We start from the raw sequence: 12,032 nt of genomic DNA, 5'->3' as shown, positions 1-12,032 counted from the left end.
CCGGTAGTTCATGTTTTGCAGAACCACCATTTGGATACAAAATTTCTGTCCATTTGGAAAGGCCTTATTGGATTTGTAGGGGGGGGGGGTCTTTTTTTTTTTTTTTTTTTCTGTTTTGTGTTTTGAGAAAATTTAAACAATTGCAGTTTGTTTCAGCACAAATCAATCAGTTAAGATTTTATCCTTCTTCAAAACCTTTATCATCTTTAGTAACACAGTTATTTCTCTATATTTGTTCTCCTTTGTAATTTCTCTAACACATATTTTGGAATTAGGCTAAATGTATAAAATCTTCATAAATTCTTGCCATGTCAGTCTTAAAATGAAACATGCTCATTTTACAAATTTATATGGTATTTGAAGTGACTACAGACCCTTTTTAAGTTGTTAGATGCATGTTATGCCTAGGAACAAAAAAGTTATTAAGGGGTGTATAATAGCCACAGTGCTTACAAAATCCTATTATAATTATTAAAATCATAATGAAGACAAGATACAGCCCTTTGGTTTAATAATAGAAGGTGTGTGTGCGTGTGTGTGTACTACACAATACATATGTAGTTTTTCTTGGGTTTTTCTTTCAGGTATAGACTTCAGACTGTAAAGTCCTTAGCTGGAGTGAGCCTTATGTTACGGTTACTGTGGGCAAGCCTGAGATGGGATGACATGGCGGCCAAGGCACCTCCAGGAGGAGGGACTACGCGGACAGGTAAGGGTTTCCTATTTTCTAGTTTAAGTTGAAAAGAGAAAAAAATCACTTGACAGTTCACTTAATTTTAAGCATTTCTGTTATTTATTAAAATATAACACTTATGTATAAAAATACAGCTTGCTAAAGTTGGGCAGCACATGCTGTAAGATCCTGGGGACAGGGAAGGGGGGTCAGATTATAAGGTGAGTCACTTATGTGTGAACCAGTCTGAATTTTTAAAGGATCTTTGTTGGGGCACCTGGGTGGCCCAGTCGGTTAAGCGTCTGACTCTTGATTTTGGCTCAGGTCATGATCTTGGGGTTGTGAGATTGAGCCCTGCCTTGGGCTCCATGCTCAGCAGAGAATCTGCTTGAGACTCTATCTCTCCCTCCCTACCCCACCCCCAACCCCCACAACCCCCCATGCTCACTCACTTGCGCGTGTGCGCACGCTCAGTCTCAAAAAATAAATCTTTTTTTAAAAAAAGATCTTTATTATTGTAGAGTATAAGTCATTTAAACTGGGACATCTGGAACCCTATGCTTGCTGCTTCTTTCTACTCTTATTATTTTGACTGTTTTGCCGCCAGAAACTAAGCTGCCCCCAAATAGCATTTTGCTCAGTTTAGAAATTTTCACTGAGGAAGAAAGTATTATTGCACTCTAGCAGTGACCCTAAAGTCATTAATTAATCAATTGTTTTCAAAAGTTTATTCCATGTGTGTCTCCTTTTTAAAGCACCAGATGTTGTACCTTTTGAGTCTCTGAATATTTTAGGTGGTTATTAATATTATGTGGATTAAATCACCATAGAAACATCTGAAACTGAAATCACAACAACAGAGATAATTAAAAGGCGAGATGTTGGTCCTTATGGCATTCGATCTGAATATTGTATCCGGAAAATCATTTGCCCCATTGGAGTTCCAGAAGCACCAAAAGGTAAGGAATACAAAGAATTCTGTTCTTTTGTTATTGACCTATTAACCATATCTTTTATGAATTAAAATTTGATTATAGGGACACCTGGGTGGCTCAGTCAGTTAAGTGTCTGCCTTCAGCTCAGGTCATGATCCCAGGGTCCTGGGATCAGTCCTGCATCAGGCTCCTTGCTCAGCGGGGAGCCTGCTTCTCTCTCTCTGCTTGCCACTCCCCCTGCTTGTACTCTCTCTCTCTGACAAATAAATAAAATCTTTTTAAAAAATTTGATTATAATTGTTTCCTTAACTCTTTATTCCACTTTTGAAAAAGAGATCTTTTCATTACAATCTATTATATTTTTTAAAATGATATTTAAGTAATAAACCCTAACAGGATTTCACTAGACACACATATCTATAGGCATTGTTCCAAGCACAGGGAGGGTACAGAGAAGTATAATAATACCTCTTATAGGGGCACCTGGGTGGCTCAGTTGGTTGAGTGTCTGACTTGGTTTTGGCTCAGGTCACGATCTCATGGGTTGTGGGATCAAGCCCCATGTCAGGCTGTAGCTCAGCAGGAAGTGTGCTTGAAAGATTCTCTCCCTCTGCCCCTCCACCCGCTTGTACTCGTGCGTGCGTGTGAGCTCTCTCTCTCTCAAAATAAATAAGTCTTAAAGAATAATAATACCTCTTATAATTAAGCTGTGGAGCAGTGATTGACACCAGACTGTCAGCTCCAAGAAGGCAGCTCCTGAGTCTGTCTAGTTTGTTGTCCTGACACCTGCTGCAGAATATGACACATAAGTGATCACTGACCATCTCTTGATTCAAGGGTTAAAGCTGTTGTGAAATACTTGAGTTCTCAGGGTAGAAATAATCTAAGAGGCATAAAGAGTGTGATTCAGTAAACATTTATAGAGCAACTACATGATAAGCACTAGACAGCAAATACATGGAAGAAGGGGGTTCAGCCCCTATTCTCACAGAAGCAAAGAAAAGGTTATAGGATTATACTTCTATAACGAGAATCAAAACTGTTAATGCTAAAAAGAGTTCAGTGAGGTGACCGGACTCAAGAGATACAGTTTAAAATCAATAATTTTATTTCATATGTGCAATAATACTTTTTATTTTTAAAATCTTACCATTAGGAGATTTCACCTCTGCTTAATAGTTTCAGATCCCTTCTTTACATGGGCAACTTCCAAATCCCCCTTCTCAGTGCTGTGATGGAAAATACACATTGCCAGAATAGTACATGCCAAGGACCCCCAGCCCAACTGTGTGGGAAGAATGCACTAGGCTTCTTGAAGGACATGTATCCATGTCGGTGTGTGAAGGATAAATAGACGTTAGTCAAGTGAGGGGGACGGAGCCTAGGAGTAGTGTTACGGGCAGATGGAACAGGCTGGGTAAAGGCTTACAGGCCTTTTATATCAGGGGCCAGCAAACCTGGCCCATGAGCTTTGACCCACCACCTGGTTTTGTTAATAAAGTTTGATTGGAACACAACCATACATACTCACTTATGTATTGTTTCTGGCTCTTTTCATGATACAGAGGCACAGCTGAATAGTTGTAACAGAGACCATCTGTCCTGCGTAGTGTAAAGTATTTACCATCTGGCCCTTTAAGAAAAAGTTTGCCAACTCCTGTTTTTCATGATCTAAGAGGAGATGCCAGAAGTATTGTAATTTTAGAAGCTATATTTGCTTAAAATGCTCTGATTTCTTTTCCAAAGAAACACCTACACCTCAGAGGAAAGGCCTTCGATCAAGTGCATTACGGCCAAAGAGACCAGAAACGCCCAAGCAAACTGGCCCTGTTATTATCGAAACTTGGGTAGCAGAGGAAGAGTTGGAATTGTGGGAGATCAGGGCGTTTGCTGAAAGGTAAGGAAATGGTTTACATGTAATCAGATGTTTGAAGCTTAACTTCAGTATATCCTAGTTAATTTTATTTCACCTCTTGATTTTAAGTGCTAGCTATAGATCATTTGTTAAAGTCTTGTTTCTAATTTTAATGTGTTTTATCCATTTGTCAGTTTCTAATTATCTTACATTTATTGTTTTTAAGCAGAAATAATTTTGTATCTTTTTATAATATTAAAGTCGACCAGATTTCACTTAATATTTGATACCAGTTGTCTAATAGTGTAGTTTCTGATAAAATTCCTCCTTTTTTTTTCCCCTGCAGAGTGGAGAAAGAAAAGGCACAAGCAGTTGAGCAACAGGCTAAGGTTAGTGAACAGAAGAAGGCAGAGGACTTCAAGGCCCACATGGAGGCTCACCTCAAACAGCAGCACTTGGCTGTCCAGCAGGTGGGGGAGTTGGTACTAGGCCCACCTGGCAGCGAATTGACATTTTTAGCCAAATTCATGCACACCAAAAGCACAATAACGATATATTCATGTGGTTTTATTTATTATCTCTAGAATTCAGTGGGTAAGTGTTTGTTGTTACTAAAATATCGTTGGCACACATTGTTACATTAGCTTGAGGTGTTTGTGGGTAATTTTCAAAGATAATGTTTTCCTACCAAGTTCCAATCTATAATATCTCTATAGGCCATGAAAAAGCAAATTGTACTAAAACTCTTAGGAGTTTGTTATAATTGAGGATCATAAAGCTACTGATGGTTTCTTTGCATTTCCACACTATAAATGATGTACTGTATGTGCCTGAATATTAGGGGTTCACATAAAGGATGATTCCCCCTTTTTTCTCTTGAGAAAATACTATAAAAGTTTTTAGCCAACTTAAATATGTAAACTTTTAGGATATAGGTGAAATCAATAAAGGTCTACTTAGAGTATCACTAACTTAGTTACATGTAAGTATTTAAAAATTACATATTATGTCAACCAAAATATTCATTTCAAACTGCTTTTTTCCTCTCACATTTTATAAAACATTCCTTTAAATTTTTATGCATCTTTTACTTTGGTGTACTGTAGGTCATTGCCTTCCCTTACGTCAAAGTTTGAGATAACTACACTTTTGGATTTTTTCATGTCTATCTGTCCATTTAGAGAAAAACTAACTAGTTGTTTTGTTTTTCATTTTATGGATGTGTTTTTGTCATCTCTATAGTGAAACCTAATGTTTTACTTTTAAAAATTTATTTAAAATGCTTATTTACAAATACAGTCAACATTTCCAATTTTGAAGGCATACCCTCAGGAAATAACTACTAAATATGTGTTCCGTTTCTTTGTCTTTCCCCCTCCCCCACCTTTTTAAAACTGATTTCAGTCAGATGACATCTCTGAGTATCCAAAACTAAACTCCTTTTCTTCTGAGGAATGAGAAACTATGGGAAATACCTCACATTATATTCAGGCGTACTGGATGTGTACAAAAGCAATCCTACATAGATTGTCTGTGATGTCACGGCAGGAGATAGTTCAGCATTACAGTTTTATCTTGGTACACATCTCAGCCCCACCACTAACTAGCTCTGTCCAGGCCATTTACAGTCTCTCTGAGTCTCAGTTTTGTCATCTTTAAGTTACAATACCAGTAACTTTATTGGGTTGGTCTGAGCATTAAATAAGATAATGATGATAAAGCATTTGCACGAGGTTTGAAATCAGTGCTGCCTCTTGTTCTTACATGTGGAAGCTTACGTCGTCGTGTCGGTCAGGAAATGTTAGCAATCTATGATACAAGATGCACAGATTGTCTTTAAAAACCCTGTCGTCTGATCAGCTTATACCTCTCTGCATAAAATAGTCTAAAATATTTTTCTGTAAGAGTTTTGAACTGAGTAGTATAAGAAGTTTAGAAAAGATATTTTATTATAACTTTCAGCTTGCTTACCTGTTTGTCAACTGGAATAGTGATTATTTAAATATTTACATGTTTTTTATAATTGGATAAGTTAACATTACAGTAAACCAGAAACCTTTTACAGTTCTATCATTCGCTCTGTGCTCTAAATTCTGCCCCTGAGCAGCAAGGTGTTCCTGTCTCCAGTGAGACTACCCGTGTCTCTCTTATCTGCAGTCTGGAAGCTTGGACATTTGTGCAGGCTGTGGTGTAGTCGTAACAAAATGGCCTTCTTCAGGAAATTAAGGGCAAATTTATATGGATATATTTTCAGAAATATTTTAGAAATTTGATGCAGTTAGATTTGGAGAAATTATGGCTGGACTTCTTGCAGAATGGTATTGTTTTTATTTAGAACTCTTCTGGTTCATGTGTTCTCTCCCTGGCTTTTCTAGAAACGATTGGAACAGCAGAAGCCTACAGTAATTGCAGCTTCCACCACTTCCCCACCAAACAGTACAACTAGTACCATTTCTCCAGCACAAAAAGTTATGGTGGCCCCCATAAGTGGCTCAGTTACAACTGGAACTAAAATGGTTCTCACTACTAAAGTTGGATCTCCAGCCACTGTAACATTCCAGCAAAACAAGAACTTCCATCAGACCTTTGCTACGTGGGTTAAGCAAGGCCAGTCAAATTCAGGTACATAACTGTTATTATACTTTCATTCAGGGAAAAGAAATGTCATTCCTTTACTGAAATGAAACATTTCTTTAGAAAATTGTTTTTCTTCTGCAGCTGATTGAGCAAACAAGCTGCAACAGTTGGTTTGTTACAAATGATATAATTATTACATTAGCGAAACTCCTCTCTTACATTATTTCACTTTCAACATTTACATAGTTCACTTACTTTGAGTGGAGAGGAATGTTTGTCTTAAAAATACAAAATGAGCCACATTTCATGCATTGGTGCCCTTCCTATAAGTCACTACGTTGCTGGTTATTTTAAATCTAAAGCTTATTAAATGTCTTATACCCCATTAGCCACCAGCACAGCTGCCACATCTGCTACAAGCATTGCCAGCACAGGTCAGACGTTCCAAATTACAGGCAATCCAGTCACTATGGCAGGAAAAGTAATTACCAAACTGCCACTTCCTGCAAACAGCAAGATTGTCGCTGTAAATGTGCCAGCAACACAAGGAGGTAAGGGAAATGTGAAGAGTTTTAATTCACATTTGCCAGATCATACTGTCGCCATTATTTTTCATTTCCTTTTCACTGATTTCAGTCCTCGGATCTCACATTCTATGTAGCCCACTATAAAACCCTGCCACACGTAGTTCCTCCTCAGAAACCCAGCAACACCTGATGCTTTTTATTAAAGGGGCAGTTGTTAATGACTTCTTCATCTTTTTTTAAGGCGTTGTTCAAGTACAGCAGAAAGTCCTGGGTATCATTCCATCAAGTACAGGTACAAGCCAGCAGACCTTTACTTCATTCCAGCCCAGGACGGCAACAGTCACAATCAGGCCCAATACCTCAGGCTCTGGAGGAACCACAAGCACTTCACAAGTAAGAATTCTTTACAGGCTTATTTTGTTTTGAAGTGTTACGCACACCAAGTTGAAGTTTTTAGAACGGCCTCTTCCAGTATTAATCCAGCTTCTAATATTCCTTTGCTTTTTACTTAATCTGAGACGAAGTACTGATTTTTTTTAAAAAATCTTTTCTATTTCTAAGCATGAATCATGCTAAATGTTAATTTTTAACATTTAGTTAATAGCATATTCGTATACGTTATGAGTCAAATTAATGCTTTCTAGGATTTTGTAAAGAAAATTCCTTCATATGAAACAATGGGCAGCATTGGAGCCCCAGGGAAACTTGCTGTGCAACTAAGAAGTAGAATGAAAATAGAATCCACGGCATTATAACTAGTTTGTTATCAGCTGATATGCACACATATTAGATACATCATTTCTGTGGCTCTGGTATCATGGAAAAAAGTTTGAAGTTTTGTAGACTTGAAAATGTTCTAAACCTAATTATAAGACTGAAAATTAATATGCTCTGTAGTCTCTCCTCTAAAAACATGAAAGAACATTGGGTTTCTGATCTTACTATTATATTCTGTGGGTGACAGATATGTATTGGACCTCAGGGAAAATAGGACTCAACATTTTCCTGTGGGCAGCCATGGTGGTTATAGAACAGAGCTTCACTGAGTCTTGTCCCTTCCTTCTAGTCTATAAAGCTCTACTTGGTATCCAGTGACAAGGAATTTCATATGATCTCATTTGAATTAAATTGTCTCCCCTCAGAACTCCCATCTTTAAGCTGATGCTTAATGTAATTTAAAATGTAATGTCCAAGAGCCTTTGTCATTTCTGTAGACCTTTTTATCAATAGAGAATGTTTAAAGATCTGTGTTCTAAGTCCATCATGCTTTTAGTCTTAAAAACATTTTAATTCATTGTCCTTTGTGTCATTTATAGGTAATCACAGGGCCTCAGATCCGCCCTGGTATGACGGTGATTAGAACACCACTCCAACAGTCAACACTAGGAAAGGCAATTATTCGAACACCTGTGATGGTACAGCCAGGTATTCATCCCTCCAGCATTTTCATTTTTCTTCTCAATACCCAGTCTGGGAAATCTGTAATACTCCGTATTTGCTACTCTACATACTAAAAAATACCGATTTGAATGAATACTTCAAAGCATACTAAATTTCTAATCCATTTTGGGGTACATCCATATTATTTCATTTCTGGCATTGCCAGTAAGGGAGTAGTAGATCCAAGCATGCTTAATAAAAATTTTTCAAAACCTCTAATAAATAGAATATATATTAATTCAAATCATTGGAGTAAAGAGAATGAGTAAAGACAACAGTCTGTGTGGCAAAAGACAGACAAAGTCAAGGAAACAGCTAAGAAGGATTTAAACGGAAAACATAAAAAAAGCTTACAAAGGCATTATCAGCCCTTCGTTCATGTGAATAGGTTAAAGTTCCCATATTTAAAATTTGAATCCTGTAAAGATAGAACAAAAAAAATCCAACTGTACAGTAATAAGAAACATATCTAAAGTTGAGTTACCACAAAAGGTTAATAAAAAGATGGGCAAAGATACATGAAATAAAGACCAAAAATAGAAAGTAAGAAAGAGGGGAGATATGGGGTATGGGTGGGGAGGACAAAAATTATCTTACTAATATTGAACAGAGCAAAAGTCAATGATTTTTACATTGTCTTAAAGATAAAAAGTTGCAATGAAGATGCAGTTTGGAATCTCTAAGAACCAAATAAGGGGCGCCTGACTGGCTTAGTTGGTGGAGCATGTTGTGACTCTTGATCTTGGAGTTGTGGGTTCAAGCCCCACATTACGTGTAGAGATTACTTAAAAATAAAATCTTTAAAAAAAAAAAAAAGAACCAAATAAGATTTCATTGGAGTGTTTAAAGCAAAAACTATTTGATATCAAGGAGGGATCAACAGAAGCATAGTAGACTAGAAACAGGCTGTGTCAGCTGTTAAACCTTCAGGAACACACATTGGTTTTAAATATATATGGGCTCTTTATACAAAAATGGTCACATAATGAGTCAGGGAAAACCTGATGAATTCCTTCCAAAAAGTAGAATGTGTATAGGCCACATTCTGTGTAGTAAAGCTAGAAGTTAATATTAAGTTATTCTACTAATTTTTACTTGCTTGAAAATTTTAAAACATATGTTCTCATAAGTAACTTTTGAGTTAAGGGAACATCAAATGCATAGGTTCAAGCAGATTATCAAGTAGCAGCTAAGTCATGCTGCCAAAGCTGGACTCAGAGACAAATTTATTCAGTAAATATTCGAGCACCTACTCCAGGCAGTTGAAATACACTGGAGGATAAAACAGACCAAAACCCCATATTCTTAAGTCTTTTTTTTTTTTTTTAAAGATTTTATTTATTTGACAGAGAGAGACACAGCGAGAGAGGGAACACAAGCAGGGGGAGAGAGAGAGGGAGAAGCAGGCTTCCCGGAAGCCAAGCAGGGAGCCCGATGCGGGGCTTGATCCCAGGACCCCAGGATCATGACCTGAGCTGAAGGCAAACGCCCAACAACTGAGCCACCCAGGTGCCCCCGCATATTCTTAAGTCTTAATCAGTAGTTAGCAAAATATATAAAACAAGTCTTAAAGAAAACAGGAGGAAATAAAATAAAAATACAAGTAATAATTAGAAAACAGAAAAGGGCGGGTGCCTGGCTGGCTTGGTTGATAGAGCATGTGACTCTTGATCTGGGAGTTGAGAGTTTAAGCCTCATGTTGGGTATAGAGATTACTTAAAAATAAAATCTTAAAAGAGAGAGAAAAGGGCAAATGTTATTAAAATAAACCATTCTTTTGCAAGTCTACTCTTGAGAAATGGGAACAAAATGCTAGTTTACAAAATTAGTGATGAGAAAGTGCTATAAAAATAGAATGAACTTTTCTTTTAAAAGATTTTATTTATATATTAGAGAGAGAGAACATGAGCAAAGGGAGAGGGACAAGTAGACTCCCAGCTGAGCGGGGAGCCTGATGCAGGGCCAGATCCCAGGACCCCAAGATTATGACCTGAGCCAAAGTCAAATGCTTAACCGACTGAGCCACCCAGGCGCCCCATAGAATGAACTTTTTTTAATCAAAAGAGAATTGTGTATAGGAATTCTTATAGTAAGACATTGGAGGATTCTCACACCCCATACTCAGGAACTAAATCTGTTTGAATAATGAGGCCTAAGTATATACTATGCTTATAAATTTCAAGTCTCAATGACTCATATCAAGGAAAGAAATTTGGAAAGTTGCCATAGTATTTCCCACAAAAAAATCCAGACCTCATGGTTTTATGGGTAAAATTCTTTGAAATGATTAGGAAGCAATTTTCTTCTTATAAAAAAAAGTTCCAGGGCATAGGGCAAAGAAAAGATTAAATCTTTTCCATTCATTTTACAATTTTAGCACAGTTCTAATATGAAATAAAGCACCGTCTTGTTTTTTTATTTAAATAAAGGCAATTTTCTAAAGTCTAAACAGGATTTACCCCAGAAGAGAAAGTATGATCCATTATTTCACTTAATGCTGCAGGGACAATTGGTTAATTTAGTATCTATTACTTTTACTATTAATTTAGTATCTATTACTGTTTAAAAATAGCTGTCAGGTAACTAAAGGGAACAATAAAAGTGTAATGTAATGTAAATGAGAAAAAAAATTATAGATGACAAATGGTAATATACTTACAAAACTGAAAAAAATTGGTGATTGCAAGATACAGAGCCTTTGTTCCGTATTGCCTTATGTAGTTTTAGTTATGTGTTTGACTTGCGTGATGTGAATCCACAGTTACACATACGAGTGTGTCTCCAGGTGGCCAGTGGGTCTGGTGGGGCCCAGTGAAGGTGTGGAATTCTAGGAGTTGTGGCCAGAGAGCTGGAGGGTGGGTGGATGTGGGGTGTGTCTCTGATTATGTGTAGCTCAGCTTATCCTGTTCCTACCACCACACTAGCCTTTCCCAAAACTGAATCCACAGACTTCCTGGATGTAATAAAAATTTTTCAATTTTTGAATTTACATTTTGGTGATCATCTCAAATTAACATGTACGTGTTGGGGATCATCTGAATGAGCAGCACTAACCCTTTAATCCATCTTTGTTTATGATGGCATCATATCAGTACCAGGGAATCAACTAAAGTAATTTTTCATGCATTGTTCCTCGAACTGCAGTACAAGGACATAACGTGGGGTCCAGAAGTTCTCAAATTAAGGCACTTGACTTCATATGATGTAATTTTTTTTTTTTTTTTGGTTCATCTTAAGAATAAATGGAAGAGATTAATTGAGAAAAGTTTAGAAGATAAGAGTAATGATGGCAAATGCACTGCCAGTTGTTAGAGCGTGTTGTACCCCACCAGAATTAGCACTGTGACACCAGAGGAAACTAGATCGATAGAAGCAACTAAAGAGGCATTATATGTGAGAATTTGCAGTGTGACGAAGGTGTCATTTTGAATTAGGAAGGAAAGACTGGACTTAACAGCAAATGATACTGGAATAATCAGTTTATAGTTTTGGTGGTGGGGCAGACCTCTGCCAACACATACCATGACTAAGAACATATTTGGGAAGACATATCTGATTAGAGAATGCAGGAAAATTTAAAAGAAGTAATTGAAGCCAGAACAAGAAACACACACATACATGTTAAAAAAAAAAAAAAAAAAAAACTTTGATATGTAAAAAGAAATAAAAGGCAGAATGCAAAGTAGAAACAATACATAGTTGTAATTTTTATCTTAATCTGTAAAAAGCACCTATAAATAAGTAGGAAAAGAGAAATGGGAAGAGTGTGGAGAGAGAGTTCACAGATTAAGCATAATGACTTGACACGGGTTTAAATGCTGACCCTCTATAGTAATTGAAGAAATCCAGAGACCATGATGCTGTCATACCATTTCTAATTGCTGGAATATTGTACTTTAGTGATAGTACCTATGGTTGGCAAGGGTTCAGTGAAATAGAAACTCAGTGATGGTGAGAGTGTGAGTTGGTATAACCTATATAAAATTCAATTTAGTACTGTGTTCCCGTTAGAAACCCAGTAATAC

The 12,032-nt window shown here is 37.0% G+C and overlaps 1 protein-coding gene across 15 annotated transcripts in view; it reads left to right on the top strand.

Annotated features, from left to right (window-relative positions):
* The window catches only part of BPTF (bromodomain PHD finger transcription factor), a 146,955-nt gene that overhangs the window by 102,273 nt on the left and 32,650 nt on the right, over positions 1 to 12,032 (top strand). For 8 of the 15 annotated variants that reach the window (XM_078065947.1, XM_078065946.1, XM_078065945.1 and 5 more), the window contains 8 exons: positions 585 to 709; positions 1,504 to 1,632; positions 3,355 to 3,505; positions 3,810 to 3,933; positions 5,839 to 6,085; positions 6,430 to 6,591; positions 6,809 to 6,960; positions 7,884 to 7,992. In XM_078065947.1, the coding sequence (XP_077922073.1) occupies positions 585 to 709; positions 1,504 to 1,632; positions 3,355 to 3,505; positions 3,810 to 3,933; positions 5,839 to 6,085; positions 6,430 to 6,591; positions 6,809 to 6,960; positions 7,884 to 7,992 (1,199 nt within the window). The remainder of the gene's footprint in view (positions 1 to 584; positions 710 to 1,503; positions 1,633 to 3,354; positions 3,506 to 3,809; positions 3,934 to 5,838; positions 6,086 to 6,429; positions 6,592 to 6,808; positions 6,961 to 7,883; positions 7,993 to 12,032) is intronic. The other 7 variants (XM_036116161.2, XM_078065952.1, XM_078065951.1 and 4 more) reach the window with 3 other exon arrangements.

This window comes from Halichoerus grypus, chromosome 2, assembly GCF_964656455.1.
Source record: "Halichoerus grypus chromosome 2, mHalGry1.hap1.1, whole genome shotgun sequence".
Lineage (NCBI taxonomy): Eukaryota > Metazoa > Chordata > Mammalia > Carnivora > Phocidae > Halichoerus > Halichoerus grypus.
The sequence above is the reverse complement of the archived record's forward strand: the minus strand, read 5'-3'. Positions and strand labels throughout refer to the sequence as shown.